The sequence below is a fragment of the Dendronephthya gigantea genome, unplaced genomic scaffold, assembly GCF_004324835.1.
Source record: "Dendronephthya gigantea isolate DGI-Jeju-01 unplaced genomic scaffold, DenGig_1.0 000258F, whole genome shotgun sequence".
NCBI lineage: Eukaryota > Metazoa > Cnidaria > Anthozoa > Malacalcyonacea > Nephtheidae > Dendronephthya > Dendronephthya gigantea.
Window position 1 is genome coordinate 70300 of NW_021163268.1, and position 22892 is coordinate 93191.

At 37.1% G+C, this 22892-nt stretch overlaps 2 protein-coding genes and 1 pseudogene across 2 annotated transcripts; 1 reads left to right on the plus strand and 2 right to left on the minus strand.

Moving 5' to 3' along the window:
- Positions 1–8338: 8338 nt before the first annotated feature.
- LOC114540965 lies at positions 8339–9479 on the minus strand. Its single transcript, XM_028560954.1, has 3 exons — positions 9474–9479; positions 9251–9278; positions 8339–8952 (listed from the first exon to the last, which is right to left on the minus strand). Exons 1-3 carry the CDS (start codon positions 9477–9479, stop codon positions 8339–8341), a joined length of 648 nt encoding a protein of 215 aa, XP_028416755.1.
- Positions 9480–10432: 953 nt separating this feature from the next.
- On the plus strand, positions 10433–11686 carry LOC114540966. The gene is made up of 4 exons (XM_028560955.1): positions 10433–10569; positions 10653–10786; positions 10861–11019; positions 11108–11686. The coding sequence occupies exons 1-4, from the start codon at positions 10485–10487 to the stop codon at positions 11684–11686; spliced, it is 957 nt and encodes a 318-aa protein (XP_028416756.1). The 5' UTR covers positions 10433–10484.
- A 412-nt stretch (positions 11687–12098) lies between these two features.
- Positions 12099–19233, minus strand: LOC114540967 (annotated as a pseudogene).
- Positions 19234–22892: the final 3659 nt, after the last annotated feature.

The following is a 22892-nucleotide window of genomic DNA, read 5'->3' on the forward strand; positions in this document are numbered from 1 at the left end:
CTGTTTTACACGAGCTTTAGCGATGGAATGTTCAAAAAAATTGCTCCATCTGTTGGAAGTAATATATGCCAGCGCCGTCCGGCTTGAGATAGAAAGAATGAAGGCTGAATTTTGTACAAATAAAATATTTTCCTCGCAAATCCTTACTGTGTACTTAATTACGGTTTAATAACGTCACACTCTCACCCTGCGTGGAGACCACGCATAACTTCGGGAAAATCCGACAGTTTTCGACGGCCCGCGTAGGGATCACGCGGTGCGTGATTTTTCCGCTATATGGGGGGGTTACCTACTTTTGACATGTAAAGTCAAGGTTTGATAAACAAATTTTTAAGTAAAAAAAGTATAAAGATCAACTGGTGAATTGAATGCATTATTAACAAAATATGGCTGAATATTCACAGGCTTGAGCAAGTGGCCACATTTTTAGCTGACACATGGGCTTATCAGCTGATCTTTACCTTTTACTTTGAAATTAGTTCTAGTCAGAGCAACTTCACAAAGGTAGGCTGCATGCTGCATGCATCTGAACAGATATATGTAGGGTATACCAATATGGTATCTATTTACATATATACATTTTTTATATGCATGTTAATTCTATTTTATATACATATTAATTAGTGAACTGTTTGAACTTGCAACCAACACTATATTAATGAATTAGTGTTTTGCATTCTTTTGTGGAGAATAATGGTGCTAATGCTGTATATTGTGGACTATAACACTGTCAGTGCCAGGGTAATCAAGCAACCAAGACACTGCAAAGCTCTTAAAAAGACAAGAGAAAGCAAGCAAAGGAAAATGGTTACTAATTGCCAAAATGGATGATGCCAATGGTGTAAAAATACAGTACAGTACGGTCACTTCTCATAAGGCCAACACAGTGGACCATTTGTGTTGACATCAAAATCTGCTACATTAAATGCTGCATGTAAGCAATGAATGCTACAGAACATTACCATGGGTCATATACCTGCCAAGTTACCTGCTTCCAACAACAACAAACTTTTCCCATAAACTTGAGTGCATTTTTACATTGTGTCTAGCATTATTAAATCACATTTCCTCAGAATATCAACATGATATTGTTCAGTTATTTTGTTGGTCAGTATTTAATGTGAACAATATAGAATATTTTGCATGTCAACTATACGGACAAACTAAGAACCATTAGTACTTATGGACTGTGATTGCTTTTGCATCAAGCTATGATTATTTATATAAATGTATAGCTATAAAGTTAAAGCTAGTTATTATTTAATGTCATTAATTATGTTGTGGAAAGCCATAGCTGTTCCACTCACCAAAATAAAAATGAATATCCATCTGGCCTTTTCTAATGCAGTAGGTTAAGCTGAACTGTTTCTGATCTGAAACTAAAACTTCCACATTGCTCCCACTCTTTCTTCCTGTCAACGTCCTCCTCAAGTACTTCTCCACTAACTCATCTGCTGTTATTGCCGATAGCGTTGCCAAAAACATTGTGGTAGTGGCCAAATCACTGAAGGCAATAACAACTGCTTTTCTGTTTCTCTCAATCATACAAGAGGGCCTGCTGAATCCCAATTTGTCAACCACTGTTGTCAGGATATTAAAAATTTCCATCGGCATATCTCGTGGGATATTGCACGTAAACGGTTGCCGAATACGACGTCTCCCGCAAAGACGGCGACGAATCGCTGCGAGCCAAATCAAAGACTCTTGTATCAACAACTGTCGAGGATATATTGGCTTCGTTTTTAAAAATATAATGGCATCCACGTTGGGATCCAGCAGGGCCATCTCTTCCTAATCACCTTGCTCACTCTCCTCAACATTCTCGCTTTCCTCCTCACTTTGTTCAACAATTTCTTCGATCACCTCATCTATGTTCAACGCGGCCGCTATTTTTAAGTTAAGAACAGCTGGGAAATTTGTTGCGCATGCGTTAGTTCGGCTTGCGTGTACCCCACGAATATATTTCGCGCACTACACGGCGGGACCTTTAAATATATAAACAAAAACATGGTAGCTAAACTTTCTTTCGGTATTTTGCTTGTTTTTAATGCTGTCTAAAATAAGAAGGAATAAAAAGGGATAAATTTTGTGCCGTGTGTTGCAAATGCTGCCAAAAAAATTAAATGCTACAAGAAGTAGCCTTCCTCAAAGCACATTTTTGGAGAGTTGCTTTGGTCTTCGCTTGACGACGACGTACAGACACAGAGATTATATGCGAAATTACACTTCTAGGGGCAATTTATGATTAAAAACGATTATGAAATATTTCCTTCTACACCTCTAGGGAATTCAAAAGTACAATTAGAATTTTGGAGATATCGGCTAATTTTCTTTTAATCTGGTCGAGTAGGGACCACGCGTAAATACAGAATGGGACGGAAAAATACAAGGACATACTTTTAGAATATTTCTTGTTCGACGGAACGTAACGGGGCTGACTTTTCTGTACAACAATTATTAAATTGGTGCCAAGGAATATAGCAAAAGATGTTCGCAGTTCTTCAAATAGTTTCATGATTTTTTAGCTGACACTTCAACCGGTAAAAGCACACAAATACTCAATATATCAAGTACAATCCACGATTTCATTGGGAAGGGCAATTTTCACATCAACAAAATGCTGTTCATCTCAAACAACAAACAATGTGGATGCCAAATTTAGTGCAAAAAGTTTGGAGATTTCCTTGAGATTTCGAGCTATCCGGCTTGCTCAATAAATACCCGTGACTCAGGTTTACAAACTTCACAGCTGCTTAGGCATATGTTCCCGTAATAATACGGAATTATCCGGGGAAATATCAACGAGAAGTGAAACTAAAGTTTGTAAGAAACATATTACGTACTTTTTTCTCGTTTTAGAAGTCAACGTTGGGGCGAGAGACTTTGCTCAAACTCACGCGCGCCAATATTGTGTTCAAGCCATCGGTCTACGTTGCCGCATTTGAATGTACTTATCACTCGCCCATATCCAGTCCAAGCCATTTGAAAATTATATAATACAATTTATATAATTACAATTTACATAATATGTAAATTTAGACTGCTTAAAAAAGAGAGTTTCCATGCCATTCACAAATAAACACAGCAGTTTGAAAAATACAACCGCTCGTCGAAGCCATGGAATCTTTGTCGGCAACATTTAACCAAAATCCACTGTTAAAAAGTCCATTTTTAACAGCAGAAGCAATGTCCGTGAGCTAATAAGGAGCTTCCATACTTTAAACTTTTCGATCATTGCCGAAAAAAGTTCAGATCTCCATAAAACTTTCGCTTTGTAAATTTCGTTCAAAATTCGAATTCGAATAAACACGCGGCTATGTGCCAGCGATTTTTTGCACAGCGACAACAAATTTCCCAGCTGTTTAAGTTAAGCGAACTTGCATTTTCACGCGCGCGACCGCTGATTAGCCCAACCGGCGAACGTTCCGAATTTCATGGTTCTCGTGCCCGGCGTGGTCATTTGTTAATTTTGAAATACCGACGCCAAATAAAACCAGTTATGATGTGAATATTCCCGTACATATCACAGACCGTTCTAGAACGCCTAAACAACATAAAAAACACAGAAATTGCTATATCCCCTCCCACAACCTAATCCATATCAGAACTCTTAATTGTACTGCTAATGCTAACAAAAGATCTAAAAAGGAGATGCTTCCATCCTTCTTTTTATTGAACTCCCGTTCGCTCCTGCCAAAGATTGATGAATTGATCGCACTTGTAAGTCTCAAGTCTTTCGACATTATCGCAATAACTGAGTCATGGTTACATAAACATATAGACAGCAGCTTATTGTCAATCAATGGTTATAATTTTTTTCGTAAAGATCGTGCAACTGGTCGAGGTGGGGGAGTTTGTGTTTTTGTCAAAAACGACATTCATTGTATCCGACGGGTAGATCTAGAAAGTGAAAATTTAGAATGCTTATGGCTTAACCTACGACCTAAACGCTTTCCCAGACCTCTCTCTGGCCTAGCAATTTGTGTTGTATACCATCCGCCAGGTTTGGCAGTATCAGAGCACAACGACCTCAACGATTATTTAATCAATACCATTGACCAACTTCGGAATAAGCACCCTGACCATGGTCTAGTAATCTTGGGCGACTTCAACGATTTTGAAATACGAACTTTAACTACCACTCAAAATCTTAAACAAGTTGTTGACCAACCAACCAGAGAATCAGCAATACTGGATCTTATCCTTACAAATATGCATAAATTATATAATTGCCTTAAAGTTCTCGCTCCATTAGGATCTAGTGACCACATTATCCTACACTGGCTACTTTCTGCCGATAGCATTTCTAACCACGACATACAAGTGAAATCTGTCAAAACCTTAGTACGCCGCTACCCTAAATCCGGGATAGATGCTTTTGGTAGATTGATTAGTACACACGATTGGTTTTGTGACCTTGTTCCCAATCCTACTGTTGATTGTCTAGCGGTTTCTTTCACAAACCAGTTAACAGAAAGTATCGACCAAATTTTCCCACAAAAGACTCTAATTCGTCATCACAACGATAAACCATGGATAACACCCGCAATAAAACAACTTATCAAAGACCGACAGAAGGCGTTTCATAGGCACAACACAACCTTATGGAGATCACTGAAGTATAAGGTTCAGCAAAAGATCAATACGAGGAAAATATCGTACTATAAAACAAAGGTGCAACATTTAAAGAAAGATGACTGTCGCATGTGGTGGAAAATTGTGAATAAAATGGGTGAAAAATCCGAAAAGAATCACTCCTTTTCGCTTGAACAAGATGGAAGAGCCCTTGATCAATCAGAATTAGTTAATGTTTTGAATATATTCTATGCATCGGTGAATATTGACATTCCACCACTTGACTTGACTGCACTTCCAGCATTTCAAAAATTGTCAGCAGTTAAACCCTTTAAAGCCCACGGTCCAGATAACATTCCTTGCCGTATCCTAAAAGAGTTCGCCTACGAACTAGCCGAGCCTGTCGCAACCATCTTCAATGTATCACTCACATCAGGAATTGTTCCTGCCATATGGAAAGATTCAGACATTATACCGATCCCAAAATCACAACCTCCTACCTGTGAAGGTGACACTAGACCCATCTCACTGACATCTTGTTTGTCTAAAGTTCTTGAAGATTTCGTGGTCAGGTGGATGATAACTGATATTAAAGACAAGATCGACCCTAAACAGTTTGGAAGTTTGAAAGGCACGTCAACGACTTATTGTCTTCTGGATATGATCAACACCTGGTTGTGTAATTTAGAATCTCCTGAAAGATATCTTAGACTTTGCTTTCTTGATTTCGCAAAGGCGTTCGACCGTATAGGGCATACTTTACTGATATCAAAGCTGTTGGGCATAGGTGTCAGATCGTCTCTGTTAACTTGGATTATCAACTTCCTCACTAATCGCCGACATCGGGTTAAACTCGGGGGAGAAATCTCGGATTGGTTGCCAATGAAAGCAGGCGTACCCCAGGGAACTAAACTTGGACCATTTTTGTTTTTGGTCATGATAAATGACCTTGATGTATAAAAACACACGAAATAGATATTTGGAAATTTGTGGATGATATATCAACATCTGAATATGTTACAAAAGGCAGCAATTCAAAGATTCAGTTTGGTCTGGATTCAATCAATTCTTGGGCTTCGAGTAATTTTATGAAACTCAATCCCAAGAAATGCAAGGAACTACGTGTTTGTTTCCTCAGGAGAACTCCCGAATTATCACCATTAATGATTGACGTTGTTGATGTTGTGCGGTCTCATAAAGTACTTGGTCTGGTTATTCAAAGTGATCTTAAATGGAATGAACATATAGAGTCAGTTGTATCCAAGGCTTCTAAACGTTTATATATCATCCGCTCTTTACGACGAGGTGGCGTTCCCGCGGAGGATTTACTAAGTATATATTTTGCCCTGATACGATCTGTTCTGGAGTACTGTTGCGTTGTATGGCACCACTCTTTACCTTTATACCTTGCTGAAGAGTTAGAGCGAGTACAAAAACGAGCTCTGAGAATTATCTTACCGGGCTATTCCAATAAGGAAGTTCTAGCACGCCTTGGGTGTTCCAGATTGGATGAAAGACGAGAGCAACTTTGCCTTGATACAATGAAAAGTATTGAAAAAGGAGGACCTTTGGCAAAATATGTTCCATTGACCAGAACTTGTTCAAATGATTATGAACTTGAAACTCGAACACATTAACACCAATAAAATGTCGAACAGAAAGATACCGCCGTAGTTTCTTTCCTAGTACAGTAGTTTTATTGAATAACAGTAAATAACTTCAGCTGTAATATTTTAATATGAGTATCGTTGTGAGTAGTGCAATAAGATTTTAAACTTAGATTTGACTTAACTTTTTAACTTTTTAATGTGTAAGTATACTGTAAATAATAGCTACTTCCATAATTTTTGTAAACCCACCGTAATTCAATTAATTGCGAAGGTGTGTATTTTAAACCATTAATAATAATAATAAAATAAAAAAAAATGATGAAAATGGTTGCCATAGCAACCATCATTTATTGCAATTGCAACCATAATTTTATTATGATTGATATTTTAAGTTTGATCATTATCATCAAAATGATGATAATGGTTGCTATGGCAACCATCATTTATCATGAATAATATGCTAAATATCATCAAGATCATCATAATGAAAACTATAGTTGCCATGGTAACCATCATTTATCATGAATAATATGCTAAATATGATCAAGATCATCATAATGAAAATTTTGGTTGCCATGGTAACCATCATTTATCATGAATAATATGCTAAATATGATCAAGATCATCGTAATGATCATCGTTGTTGCAATTGCAACAATAATTTATTATGATTGATATGTTAATTATCATCATTATCATCAAATTGATGATAATTGTTGACTTAGCAACCATCATTTAGCAAGAATAATATGCTAAATAAGATCAAGATCATCATAATGAAAATTATGGTTGCAATTGCAAACATAATTTATTATGATTGATATGTTAATTTTGATAATTATCATCAAAATGATGATAATGGTTGACTTAGCAACCATCATTTAGCATGAATAATATGCTAAATATGATCAAGATCATCATAATGAAAATTATAGTTGCCATGGTAACCATCATTTATCATGAATAATATGCTAAATATGATCAAGACCATGATTATGAAAATTATGGTTGCCATGGTAACAATCATTTATCATGAATAATATGCTAAATATGATCAAGATCATCATAATGAAAATTATGGTTGCCATGGTAACCATCATTTATCATGAATAATATGCTAATTATGATCAAGATCATCATAATGATCATCATAGTTGCAATTGCAACCATAATTTATTATGATTGATATGTTAATTTTGTTTATTATCATCAAAATGATGAAAATGGTTGACATGGTAACCATCATTTGTCATGAATAATATGCTAAATATGATAAAGATCATCATAATGTAAGTTATGGTCGCCATGGTAACCATCATTTATCATGAATAATATGCTAAATATGATCAAGATCATCATAATGATCAACATGGTTGCAATTGCAACCATAATTTATTATGATTGTTATGTTAATTTGGATCATTATCATCAAAATGATGATAATGGTTGCCATAGCAACCATAATTTATCATGAATAATATGCTAAATATGATTAAGATCATCATAATGAAAATTATGGTTGCCACAGAAACCATAATTTATTATGATTATTATACTAATGATGATCATGGTCATCACAATAATCATCATGGTTGCCATGGCAACCATAATTTATTATGATTATTATGCTAATTATGATCAAGATCATCATAATGATCATCATGGTTGCAATTGCAACCTTAGGAAATTTTATTATGACATTATTTTATTGGAGCCTGCATATCCCCGGGTTAAGTTTGGACACAGTAGAATTGGTAAACTTGGAATTACATATGAATCTCTCAGCACTGTTGTAAGAGTGGAATAGTTATTATACAAATACCATTGAATTATTAGGGCTGCCCCAAGGGTTTCTAAAAATAGAGTAATGTAATACTATATAAAGTGCTCACTGATAGTACCACATATATATGGGCAACACAATTTACAATAAGTTATTTACCCACTGGTAATATTAATGAAATGCATTAATAATTTATTTATCCATTGTTGAAAACTTTATATAGTTGAATTGTACATATAGTTTACTTATACTGAAATTTATTGTACAGACAAATAATATGTTAGGGAAATATATATCAAAGTATGATTCTGAAATATTTGATATTGAAAAGTTTTGTTTCCAATGCTCTTTTCAATATTTAACTGTCAACCTATTGTAGTATTGGGGACAGGAAATTAACTGAATAGGCACAAACAGTAAATATTTGCTCAGCTAAGTGTGTCATAGTCAAAGGTATTTCAGTTCGAAGAATACGATAAATCTTGATTCTCTGTATTGCCCTCTCCACATGCATTCGTGCCACTGCTATATTTTCTGACCTTCTACTTTCAACTCCCCTCATTTGTGAGCGGTCTTTCCCCTTAAAATCTGGGATGATAACTTTAACACCTGGAACACTTAAGACATCATCTATGTCAAATCCTCTATCAGCCATTATCTCATCCCCCTCTTTCATTGCATCTAGTAAGTCATTACAGTTTGATGTAATATGTTTGTCCGAAGTGCGCGCACCCCATGCTCGAGAAACATAAACAACTGCTGCATGTGTGTCAATTTCAACTAAAAACTTGAATGTTGTGTGCCATTTATAATTGGAATATATTTCTTTGCATGCTTGCAATGATGATGGTTTCTCTGTAAAAATTTCTGTACAATCAATGATAATCTTCACATTTAGAAAATTGGAAAAGTGCTTGGCATTTCCTTCATCCAGGGATTCTAGCATTTGGCAAAGGTCTTTTAATTCAAAGCACACTCCAGGTACTGAAACAAAGCACTGAAAGAACCATAATTAGGAAATCCAGTCCAAAACTGAAAGCTAGGATCATCATGCTTCAATTGGGCTAAAATGAGGCATCGTGAGCGAAGATTTTTGTTTTCTTCTTCAAGTTTCTGTACTCTACTTTCTAAGTCATTGATATGCTTTAAGGTTTCTGAATCAAAGTTTAGGTTGTCTGGATAAGCCTGTGTTCTACAAAATCATGTGCTTTTAGAGGATGGCTTGAAGGAAGGCATACTCCCCAAACATTGTGCCTTCCAAAGTTATCATCTTGTGGATTACCTTTAGGCCTCTCTTTTCGAGTGGGTACCTAAGTTAAAATATAAAGGATTTTAGTAATTGCTGCACAGTGCGCAAACGTTGAATGTTATAGAACAGGTTATGAATTATTAAATATCACAACAACTGTTTTTTAAAAAGCGTATCTGATTGGTCTATGAAAAAAAACATGCCAATCAAACCTTTGAGGAAAAGATAAATCGGAAGGAAGTTTGGACTGGCTTACCGGCATTCTTCCTTGCCTCTTCAGCTTCGCTTCTTCTGTAATAACTTCCAATGCTGTGTCTTTGGTGACACTGTTGTTCGTGGTCCTTGAGTTGTTTGTGCCAAGTGAGAGTATTCAAAAATCGAAGGAATAAATTTCGACTGGTTCTTTCATCTGACTTTCACGCCGTCAGCGAAATGAGAAGAACACAGTCGTGTGTTTTCAGAAGGGACAAAATCACGCCTAATTCTAGCTAGCCAGCTCTTTCTCCTAGTTTTCTCTTTCGGAATTCTGTAGAATTGTAGTTCAGGGTATTTCGTTCGGTTATTTGAGCATCCAGGAGCACAACAATAGTCTTTTTTACCCATTATTAACAATGTAAAATTGTAAACAAATGGTACAAAGGAAATATTTTTTAAACAACCCCCCAAAGCGCAAACCATTATGGTATTTGTGAAAGAGGAGAATAGTCTTTTTTACCCATTATTAACAGTGTAAAATTGTAAACAAATGGTACAAAGGAAATATTTTTTAAATAACCCCCCAAAGCGCAAAGCATTATGGTATTTGTGAAAGAGGAGAATATGCAAACTTATTAGTTATTATATACGTGCAAGAAAAGCAAATCTATTACAAAAGAAGTTGTAATTATAGTAAACGTTTTACCAAGTAATATCGAATTAAATAAATATGGAGAGAGATATAGTACTTAGGAAGGCAGTGGCTTTCTCTTTGGAGAAAATGGGAAGGAAAGGAACTCAGTTAAAACCACAACAGTTCAAAACTATAAAGAAGATAATTGTCAATAACGAAGATCCAGTGTGTGTTTTGCCAACTGGATACGGGAAATCCTTAACATACCAGCTCTTACCATATGCATATATATGACTATTATCTGTCTAAAACGCAACTCAAGCATGCCGGTCAAACACAGAACATTGACCCTTCTACAATTACAGTCATTAAATATATCCAACAGATAGTTAAAGGAGCTGTGTCACCTCGTGCGCATCTTTTCTGCGCATAACAAAAATGATCGGAAATTGTCGGAAATCATTCGGAACAAATGTCGCCATACGGATGAGTGAAGCAAAACAATATGAGGAAAATCAATATGGTAAGTATAAATTTCCATATATTTGCATATAAGAAAGCAAGTTTTTTAATTTTGAACTTGTTATTATAACTTTACGGTATAAGCAAGCCGTTGTGATTGCAAAAGCTCGTGTAGCACCAAGAGAAAGGGAAATAGAGGCTGTCCATGCAAAGGGAATAACTCATTGTGTTCGAGCGAGTGTAAATGCGGTACCAGTGCAAAACCTTGCAAGAATAGAGTAAGTCCGAAGAAAATATTCTTCTTTTGACTAGAAAGCCTTTCAAACTGACAATATTTCTTTTTTTGTTTTAGGAAATAGTAGAAAATCCCGACAGAGAGCGAGACGACAGAAGCAGACCAGCAGCACGAACACGTGCAAAATCAAGCGGCGGAGCGCAAGGTTTTCGTTTGAGCCACAATCCCATGGAATCCGAGGAAAGTCAGAGAGAAAAAGAGCACAAGGACGTTAAGGTAGAATTTATATAGGCACATAGCAGAGGCAATTTATCATGCTTTAACATTTTATACTTTGTGAATTTATTTTGTCATTTTGATGCAGGACTTCATTGATACATTGGACGAGAGTTTGGTGAGAAAGCTTGCAATTCGAGGCTTGCGCAGGGGAATTGGTAGCATGGACTACATACACTCCTTGTTACTAATGGAGGATGACCTGGATGAGGCTGGTGATGAGAGTCAGTTTTGGCATGGAACCTCCACACAAGATCCAGAGGCACAGGATCAACCAAATAAGCCACCCACCCAAGATCCAGAGCACTTTGGAACAAATAAGCCTGACTGGTGTAATTGTGGAAGATGTCAACCCATGCCACAGGAGGTTGAGAACAAGTGCTGTAAATTAAAAAAATGCATCACACTTTCTTCCCGCTTCACAAAATTATGCCTCGACCCTGATGTGCTGGAGCTGTGTATAAGAAATACGGGAGATATACGTAATGACAGGGAAGATAATAGCACAAGAGCATTTAGAAAGGCAGCATATAGACAATTTATTTTGGCACGGCATGGTCACCTGGGCAGGGGTAACAGACGAGTATGCCCCTCATGTGTTGTTTTAAAAATTAGGGAACGTTTTCCATCAATCACAGGAATTTACATGGGATTTAGGGAACACTAAGTCAGATAATTTTAAATGGGGACAATGAAGTTTGAAACATAAAGGGTTTCTTAAAAAGAATTGGGAACTCAAAAGTATTTTTTTGAAACTGAATATTTCTAGCACACCAGGGGCTGGTTGTACAAAGGCTAGATAGTGCTATCCACCAGATAGTGTTTTTTTGATTGCCCTAAAGTTGCCATTTGTTGAGTTGCTATTAATATTCTTACATCGATATTATTTTCATAACTGATAAAAAAGCACTATCTGGTGAATAGCACTATCTAACTTCCATACAACTGCTCCCTGGTACTGTAATTTATTGTTATTTTAAGTATATACATATAGATATCAAGATGGTAATATTATAAATTTATGTACAGTCAATAGATTTAATTGCGAGTTCAGGCTGTTCACTTGTTTGCACAGATGTCTATGTAAATCTGCTCCTTCGTTCAACAATTTCTTTAGTAGGAGGAGGTGGGACATGAGCAATTGTTGGAGCTATTAAAGCAGGGTCACTTGTATTGAGGGCAACAAGTTGTGTCACGCCACCACTATCACCAATTCTCCTTCTAAATATTTTCGAAATGAGCACTGGCACATATTCATAGCTCTTTGTCACTTTCACAACTTTGTTATCCCACTGCCTTGTCCTTGGGTTATATTTTCTAGTAACCAAATTTTCACCAGCTTTTGTTGTTGCTTGTGGAAGATTTATATGGAAATTCCAATCAATTGCAGTGAGCTGCCTTCTTGCCTTGTATGCTCTATAGCTAAATCAAATAGCAATGTGTAATAATCTTTGAATTATTTGTACCCACACAAGAGGAGTTCAAGGCTATTGTGTAACTAACAAACAACTTTGCATTTCAAGATAAGTACTAAAGGTTTATACCATCCTGTTAACAAAAGGCTTACCTGAAGGGCGTTTGTTTTGGGGTGTAGACTAAACCAAGGCTATTAGCACACTCAATACCACCAGTATGCCTATTAGATGAAATAAAAAATAAATGAAAATAACCACAAACTAGATTGCTTATCTCAACCAGTTTTTCTTCCTTACCTGAACCGGGTATAATACTTGAAAGAAGCAAGTAATTCTGGGTTCAAAATTACTTTTTGCAGTTCAACAAAATCTTTGTCTCGTCGATCAAACCAAGGGAGAGTTTCATCATGCTAACCCTCCTCATGGTCACATTCGCCACCTAGCCATTGATGATCATTGCAGATGTGATTGTGATTGTGATCGTGATTATTATTAAAATACTTGAATGGCAGTTCAAAAACGAACTGAAAAACACAAGTTTACAAGTATCAGAAATAAGACTATTTACATATTTACAGTGATAAAATACTCAGAAATACAATTACTAACATGTTAATACCATAACTACAAAAAGATATGCTAACATTAGGTTCTAAAATATTAAAATATTAAAATGAGTTCCATTTACGTATGCAATACGGCAAAAAGCTATCATTATAGCGTTTCGTTCGATATTTAAAAAGAGAGATCGATCGAGGATGTCTGAGATCGTACTCATGGGTTAAAAGTAATGGGTAATAGACTAGAAATTTTACCCGAAGGGTCATTATAATTATTTTTATAAAAGGTTCTGCATAACCGTTCCCTTCTCGCTTCTAAGGTAGGTAAATTCAGGTCTTTAAGGCTTTCGGTTTAGGACAAATGGGGAAAAATAATTTTGAACACACGTTGCTGAATATGTTCCAATTCAACGGTGAGGAAATTAGGTAGTGAGGTATGCCAAACTGGACATGCATATTCCAGGACAGGTCTGATGAAACTACAATATACCGCCTTAAGATCACTAGGTTGGACACCATTAGCCTTAAGACATACAGGCGTTTGCTTGCTTTAGAGGATATGTGCCTGATATGTGTGGTCCACTTGAGATCGGAGGTTAAATTTACTCCCAGGAGTTTGATAGAGATCACAGCCTCCAGAGGTAGGTTATTGACAAAGTTTGATAGAGATCACAGCCTCCAGAGGTAGGTTATTGACAAGCAAGGGTTGTGCCGGGGGTTGATTGATCAAGAAGGACACGGTGAAATCTTTAGTTTTCAACTTCAGAAATAGCACAATCATCAACGTACTTGTACAGCGGTAGTTCACTGGATAGATCATTGACCATTATAAGAAAGAACAAAGGGCCCAGTTTTGTGCCTTGCGGAACTCCAGCATTGATTTCTTTCCAATCAGATTTACAAGATTTTAATTTAACGCGCTGTTGTCTGCCTTGAAGGAAACTTGAACACCAGTTTAATAACACGGGTGGAACGTTGAGGAGTTGTAATTTGCGCATTAGAATGTTATGGTCAATTCGATCAAACGTTTTGGAAAAATCAATAAAGCAGGATCGAATAATGGTATTAGGTGTTTCCAGGGCCGAAAGCCAATGGTGGATTAGGTGCACGAGGGCGTGAGTCGTTGAGGACTTTTTCACACAGCCAAACTGGAGGGGATCAATGAATGGCATAACAATGGGTGCAAGCCAATTGAACACGAAAGACTCAAGGATCTTGCTCAGTACTGCCGTGAGGGATATAGGTCTAAGGTCCGTATCAATAGATTTCGGTGTAGGGATCTTGCTTAAAGGGAGAACATCCGCGCATTTCCACAGATCAGGTACACGACCTTCTCTAATGGAAGAGTTAAACATGGAGCATACAGGGTAGCTAATATTTGCGGCACATGTTTTCAGGATCCAATTGGGGATCTCATCAGGTCCTACAGACTTACGATCGTTAACACCTGCCAATGCAAGTTCAACAGCATCACGCGTAATGACGTATCTATCAGGAACATTGGAAACGGGTACTGGAGTGAAATTCAAATGCGGTATATCAGCAGCAGTACTGCAGAAGGATTCATTAATGACGGTGGCAAGTTCAAAGTCTCTCAAGACGGTGCCGTTTATGGCTAGACTATTAAACGGAGGGGGGTTGGACATTCCTGACAACTGCTTGATACCGTCCCACCACTTTTTAGGATTGCTCTGGTTCATGTGATTGATTTTGTTGTTATAGAATCTTCGACGTGCACTTTTACAGAGTTTTATCACTTTATTGCGATAAACATTAAATTTGGGAAGGTCATTATTCAACCAAGCTTGTTGACGTTTCTTAATGGATTCTTTAATAGCGGGAGTAATCCATGGTTTATCGTTGGGATGGAGTTTAACAGTACGCATGGGAATACATGAATTCAAAGCACCATGAACCACAGACTGGAACAAATCCAGTTGATCGTCACATGAATTTCGCCTCATGAGCGGTGTCCAATTGACCGAGTCCAGGCAGGATATCAAATTTCGTTTGTTGGAAACACGATAATCACGCTTTGGGAGTCGTGTGGTAGGTAGGCTTGGAGCATGTGGTGAAGTGGGTTGAAGTAATATGCTAGAATGATCAGATTGGCCAATAGGTGGCAGGATGGTAGCATCGTAGTAAGCCGATAAAGTTGAAAATGCTTGATCAAGGATATTACTTCCCCTGGTAGGCTTGGTGACCAGAGTTTTCAATCTAAAGGAATTGCACAGATTTCCTGGCTTAAATTGGTTAAAATCTCCGAGAACCAGGACAGCGGAATTAGGATAGTTTGCCAGTGAGGAATCTAAACATTTGAAGATATGCGTTCGAAGCGCGTGGTCATCGCTTTGGGGGGGGGTGATAAACTGTTCCCAGGATAATGGAGTTTATTCCTCGGGGTAATCGATCCATTTTGATTAAAAACCATTGACTCTCAATTTCAGGATCGCCTAAGTCAGTTAATTCGGTAAAATTAAGGTTTGAGTTAAAATAGGAACAAAGACCACCACCGCGCTGGTTATTCATTCTATCACGTGGGCAAGATACATAACCAGGAATACGTATAGACTCGTTAGTTATTTGTGGATTTAACCATGTTTCAGTAATTACGGCAACGTCACACAGTTCGATAGAAATTGATGCAGAAACTTCGTCTAACTTGTTGACCATCGACCTAACATTACTAAACCAAATCTTGGGAAAGCGTGGGTCGTAACAGGAGTCTTCAATGGGATTAATAATCTAAAATTGGGAACCCAGATGCGCTCCCGCCGTTTGTTTTTTCTGTAAGTAATCCTAGTAGGTATTCTCATCTCTGCTGGCTGATATTGTTCCGTGTTACTCGATGAACATAGTGGAGGTATTCCTTCCACGACTTCATTTGTTCTATGGGGTCTATTTGAAGACTCGAGTTGAACTTTATCAGGGGCTTTATAAGCGTTGGCGGCTGCCAGAAATGGACCCTTGTTGGATTCCGAGGCGGCCTTGGACGGTAGTTTCTCCTTGGACGGTGGTTTCTCCTGGACGCTTTTAATAAAAAATTTTGATCACGATTTCTGACTAGGTGTCGATGGGTTATAGGGGGGTGATTTGCGTCTTGAATTCCAGGTATAGAGCTGCAGTGCCTGGGTCTTGCAGGGAAAGGCTTCTTGCACAATTCGCTTTCGCAGTCTTGCTTTTGATGGAATGCTTTGTGTTGTTTAGCACGGTAATGATGAACCTGTTGCGTTAGAGAGTCATTTGCATTTTGTTGATTTCCATTTAGATTATCTAGATTTGGACTAAGACACCGGTGGCTTTTATTTGCATTTGGGAGATGACCGGCAGTTGGATCTTTTAGTTGGATCTTTCTGACTAGATGTCGATCAGTTATAGAGGGGTGATTTGAGTCTTGAATTCTAGGTATAGAGCCACAACGCCTAGGTCTTGCAGGGAAAGGCATCTTGCGCAATTCGCTTTCACAATCGTGTTTTTGGAGGAATGCTTTGTGTTGTTTGGCGCGGTAATGATAAACCTGTTGTCTTAGTGAATCATTTGCATCTAGTTGATTTGCATTTAGTTGATCAAGATTTGGACTAAGACAATGGTGGCTTTTATTTCCATTAGGGAGATGACCTGCAGTTGGATCATTTTGTTCGACATCAGTAACAATGATGACTGAATCATTAGCAGCTGTTAAGCCTCTCGTTATACGGTTATGGTTTTGATATTCAAGCACCGATTCGTGACCCAGACCATTGGGTAGTTTACTTTTGCCATTAACTGAGGCTAATCCGACAGGACTTAAATCTGTATTGTTCTCTATGTTCGCTGTTCCCTTTAGATATGATTTAATTAACAAAATCTCATCTTTGAGACGGTTTACCTCATGCTCTAAAGCACTGTTCTTTGCCTTTTCTCCCTCAAGATCAATATGTAGGCAAGCTACTTCTTTAGACAGTTTAGATACTATGATTGATGGGGGATCACCACGGGAATCGTTTAGGGCCTGCATTGAGTCGACCTTGCTATTCAGAATTTCAATCTCCAACATTATATTTTCTAAATACTCACAGTTGTTATCATGATGGTCAATACTTTTAAAAGCATTTTCCGGCATATCTTTAGGTGGCGTCAATAGGTCGATCAAACAGGCTTTTGCTGTTTCTCCAACTGTTCCTTTGAAAGTTAAGGTATTTAACTTTCCGGGATACCATGTCATAGATAGATCTGTGCTATGGGCATCAAACACTTTGAAACGCCTCCTGACCGCCGCCACTTGCCTTGTTGACCGAAGGCATTCGCCACAAAATCTTGCAAGGATTCGTAGCTATCCTGCCATTTAATTCGCTTACCATCGTAAGAAATGCTATCCGATGTTATATACTTATTTATATTGAGGAAATCAAAGGCGTCAATGAGATTTTATTTGTAGACTCGGAGCTATGAACACTGTGTCCATCCGCCATGACGTTATGTCGTGATTGAATAATGTGATGCAATAATCCGATCCATTTGTCCTAAAGATAGTATTTGGGATATGTTAAGAATATTCTGTTGAACTGTATCAATGTGCAAAAAATCCTACACAGCATTAAAATAAAAATACCTTCATAACTTTTAAAGCCTCTTCGTCAGTGGTTGCTTCATTCTCCCTACATCTACTTGAACAGTGCCAAAAATGTCTGATTATATGGGGTGACCAGTCTTTAATTTTGGCCATTGTTTTTGAATTTCCTAACTGAAGTGAGATCCAAATTGAAAGTAGTTTGCTAATTATAATAGCACAGTTGCACTTGTGTCAGTCTAACAGCAAGCTAAGTCTGCACATCAAATATGATATACAAAACTTGACAAGGCATTTTTAATGCTTTTGGACTTGTGCCACACATCCAAGCTATGAATCATACCCTGATATTCAGCTTCTGTGAAAGATAAAACATAAATCGACTTTTATTTAACTATTATAGCACTTTGTGACTTTTTTTCACCTAAAGGTTTTAAAACCTGGAGAAGAGCTAATATCTGTCTTGTAAAAATGCTTGTTGCGATAACTTATGTTAAGACAAAAGATTACCATTTAATGAAGTTGCAAATGATCATCACTATGCATCTTTCAGCCATTAAAAAGATGAAAAGGAAATATTTTAACATACCAAGTAATGCTTTAACAGATGTGGAAGCATCTGTCACCAGTTCCACGATTTTCAATTCATCCTTTAGACGATCAAGGCTTCTCTTGACTGCCATTTTTTCCATGTTGGTAGATTCAGCTGTGTAATTTCATGTGATCTGTACAACAAAAATGTTTTATGAAATCATAGATTTTTTACGTAAAAACTGTTGGGAAGAATTTACCAGAAGATCATACCTAATATCCTCCAAACTGCTATCATCGGAAAACACTTCTTCGTCATCAGTAAATATAGATGTATTTCCCTTATCCTCATCTCTTGGTGTGATATTATGACTAATGTATTATAAATAATATTTTCTTAATAATCTTATCAGCTTGTTACATGAAAGGTAATATTTATTGATACTGAGAAGTCAAATTATTAATAGCAGTATATTCCATAGGTTTATACCTTTCAAGTGATATACTTGGTCCACCAAAGTTTGAGTCACTGGCCATTGGTGGTAAAATCGGCGACTCCACAGGAACAACAATGTCTCTCACAGCTTTTAGCGGAGTCGATGTTGACGGACCTCAAAATGCAATTTCAATGTTTTATTTTGGCTCACTGGATATATCTATGGTTACGCAAAGCATGCCCTTTTTTGAAAGGAAATCAATATTCTCCCTAGAGAAAAAAACCGCCTTTTCTTACCCTCGTTAGTGACATGTGACATAACCCCAATGTCATCTCCTCGTGCGCCACTGTCACATGCCTGCGTTCTACCTTTCGGTCCTTTCCTTACTGCAAAAACTGGCTGATTTATATTTTCCCAGAAAAAATGAAATTGCCTTTCTAATAGCCATGCTTTACCTTTAATCGAATTGTTTCAAATAATCAACTTTACCTTCTGCGAAATTCCAAGGACAGAAGATGAGCAGCAAAGTCGCTATCGCTACATTTTTCGTAACCTGCGTCGCTTTTCGCATCTCTCCATGCTTCAAATATCTTTAATGATAAATAAATGCGTTTGTTCGCACTATTCCAGCCTTTCTGTGAACTTATAGAACCACTATATTTTCGTTTCCTTCCTGAATTGTCGCGTCTGCCGCCATGCGCTCCCACACATGGCGCCGCCATCTTGGATATGAAACTTGATATCTACAGGCTGTAGTTTTCAAGTTTCTATATGCGCAGAAAGGATGCGCACGAGGTGACACAGCTCCTTTAAGTCTGATAATTAATTGGCTTATTTAAATGTTTAGTTGTGTTATATATATATATATATATATATATATATATTATATATATATATATATATATATATATATATATATATATATATATATATATATTTGACCAAGAGCCCAAGATGTACACAACTTTTTTTAGGAAGATATTTCGTCCTTGCTATGGAAAACTTGGGATATTGTCAAGCATTTATTCATCTATTCCCTTTTTGGCATTAACAGCAACGGCAACAAGTAATACCAAAACAGAAATTGTTAACTCAATTGGACTTATAAACCCAGCTTTTGTTGAAGTAAACCCTGATCGAGCAAACATTTTTCTAGCCTCTTATCCTCGTCCAACACAAGGGTATGATAAGTTGGGACGCATTCTAAATCCTATCATTGTTAGAAGAAAAACGTCAAGATTTCTCTTTGACATTGATATATGGAAACCTTGAGACAATATTGGAGTGCTTCAGGTAATTGTGTTTCTTTTAATATTTACCGACCTTAAAAAACTGATTAAGCCCATGTCTTGTGCGAATTTTTATTTCATTCTGTCAAATGATTTTATTTGAGTGAAGACCCTTTTATTTTAATGGTGAATTACCAGTACTGAAGTGACAAGGACTTCATATATCATTATAGTTTGCTGTTTGACAAATGTATGCATTGCAGTATAATATTTTTGTAATAATTAAAGGAATACTTTTCGGTAGGTATGCTAGTACCAAGCTGGGACGTTTACAGTATCATCCAATTGGTGCTTCCTCTTGCAGCAAGAACAGGCTTTTCACTCAATTTCATTCTCAGTATCCGGAATATGAACGAGAACGAATTGTAAAAGAACTAGTTCAAGGAACATCCAAACTACGTTTGCTTCTTGTGACAGTTGCATTTGGTATTGGGGTGGATAAACCAAATATCAGACGAGTGATACACATAGGAGTTCCCTACACTTTAGAAGAGTACTTTCAGGAGGCAGGCAGGTGTGGCAGAGATGGATTGCCTGCAGCAGCCACCATGTACTACAATTCTTATGACCTCTCCAAGTCAAGGAAAGGTATGACATCCCACATGAGGGAATATTTACAGACAACTAAATGTGAAAGAGTGTTCATTCTTTCTTATTTTGGTTACAAATACCCACCTAGAACTGATGAAGATCATTTTTGTTGTGATTATCATAAACGAATATGTTCATGTGATGAATGTATGCTTGAATCAGTTACACTGTTGTTCAGTTCCAGTACCAATGAATCAATTATCACCTCAAATGTAACCTCTACTTTATGTGCTACTGGGGACCCTGAAGAATCTGCTCCTAGATCATTATTAATGATGAAGCTAAAAATTCAAGGGAGGAACTCTTAACATACAGACTATCCCTACATGGTTGTGGAAGAAGTTGTGCTGGAAGCATTAGCCTCACACGTGGTTTTAGCACTGAAATTGTTGATTTGGTTATAGAAAATGCACACCAGCTGACATCAGTTGAGGATGTAATTAAAAAACTTCCACTATTTAACAATGAGCATGCTATAGATATATTTAGAATTTAAAAAAAACATCTTGACATTAATTAGCAACACTAACAAGTCAGTTCTGCCATAATAGTTCATTTACACAGAGTATTCACTACATTAATGGGTAGGTTATCTACATATTGTCATTCTCAGAATCACTAATGTCAGTGTTTTCGGTATCAGAGTCTTCATCATCATCACTTTCATCTTTATATTCGTCATCACAGTCTGATGCAAATGAATCTTTTGCTAGCCTTTTCTTGTGATTTGTTAACCATTCATTTAAGGAAATGACATCAACAGATTCCAGTGTTGTTTTCTTAACATTAGGAAACGATGACAAATTTCGTCCTGCTGTGTATTGAAATGGTTGTTTCTTGTTCAAAATGCTGATCATTTCTTTTACTGTTTCGTGGATACTTGCTTGAGTGTGTTTGCTTGAGTCTGGTGGTACACCAGTGTCCCGATCAATTGCATCCAAGATACCAGGTACTCCTCCAACCATATGCTGCTTGAGTGCCCCGTTCTACGGCCTTGAGCGATTTGTTCCCGCACAATCCTTTTAGAATGCCTTTAAAAGTCTTCACTAAAGTCTCCATCCTTAAATCATTGGCACAATTTCAGCCAGGCCCACCAGCAGTATTAACAAATTGGCCGTGAATTATTCTATGTGCCATTTTCTCTGTGTATAATCCTTTCACATTTGTTATAAGCCGCATTGCTTCAAAGGCATACGTCATCATTCCCCTAGGACCTGCCCGGAAGTAAAGCATTAACATCTTCCAATTTCGCAGACACCTCTCTCCGTCTCCTTTCTCAGTATCGTTCATTTGCATTAAGAAAACACCTAGCTGTATACATTGCAAACCATAGTTCATAAGTCTGCCTTGTTCTTCCTCTATGGATTTAGGTGCAGTTGGTGCTGTATGGATAGCTGCTGTGCTGTTATTGCTTTGCTCACCTGATGCAACTGGACTAGGGTTGCTTGTGCTTGTTGTGCTCAATTTTGGGATGGTAAGGTGTGCTTTTGAGTCGTATACGTCACAATGTAAATCCATACACGGCAAAAACCATTTATGCAGTTATGATTTTGCCGGTTATGCTTTATTGTGGTAATGTTTTTATCAACATAGCAGATTCAAGAAAACAGCAGTTCGAAGACATTCAAATAAGGGCCTTAAGAATTGTGAACGGTCAAAGTAACTCTGTACAGTTACCGACAGTCCAACAAATTCGTAATAAAAACTGTGCTGTGGATGTTTTTAAATGTCTGAATGGCTTGGCGCCATCGGTTTATCAGGATTATTTTACAAGAACATGTCACACAAGGAGTACTCGAGGGAACAAGAAGAGCTTAGTTTTACCGAGAGTCCGAAGCGAATCTGGAAGAAAAACATTCGCATTTTATGGGGCAACAAGCTTACCCAATGACATGAAAACTGAGACCTCTATTCTCAATTTTAAAACAAAATTAAAGTTAATTGATTTGAGTGCATGTTTAAGGTTATAAGGCATGATTGTGTGAAATGAAAATTCTAGCAATCTCTCAGGCCAAGCTCTTGATACTGTATTTTTATAGCATACTTTCTATTGAACAAATTAGTTTTATATATTTTTATATATAGTGTATTTAAGTAATATAAACGCAGGTCCTTGATTGATAACAGTATCAACTTATATACTGAAACAAGTTAACCTGTTGAAATATGATTAAATTATTATTATTATTATTATTATTTTTGTCACAAAACAAGTTGGCCAACTTGATGAGTGAATGAAGCAGATGGTTGGACTGCACCAACCACAATTAGGTAAACATTATCTGGTACTGCACCACATCCTTCTAAACAAACCACTTTACCTGCACCATCTCATAGGCAACTTCATCCCTTGTTTGTTTCAAAATTATCACAACTTGACCTTCATAAGGGAAAATTAAGTTAATTTTACTGCATTATTTTGCTTTTTGATGTGATAACATACAAATAAAATTGTGCAAATAATAAAATACAAGCTTGCATGGAGATTATTTGATTTTACA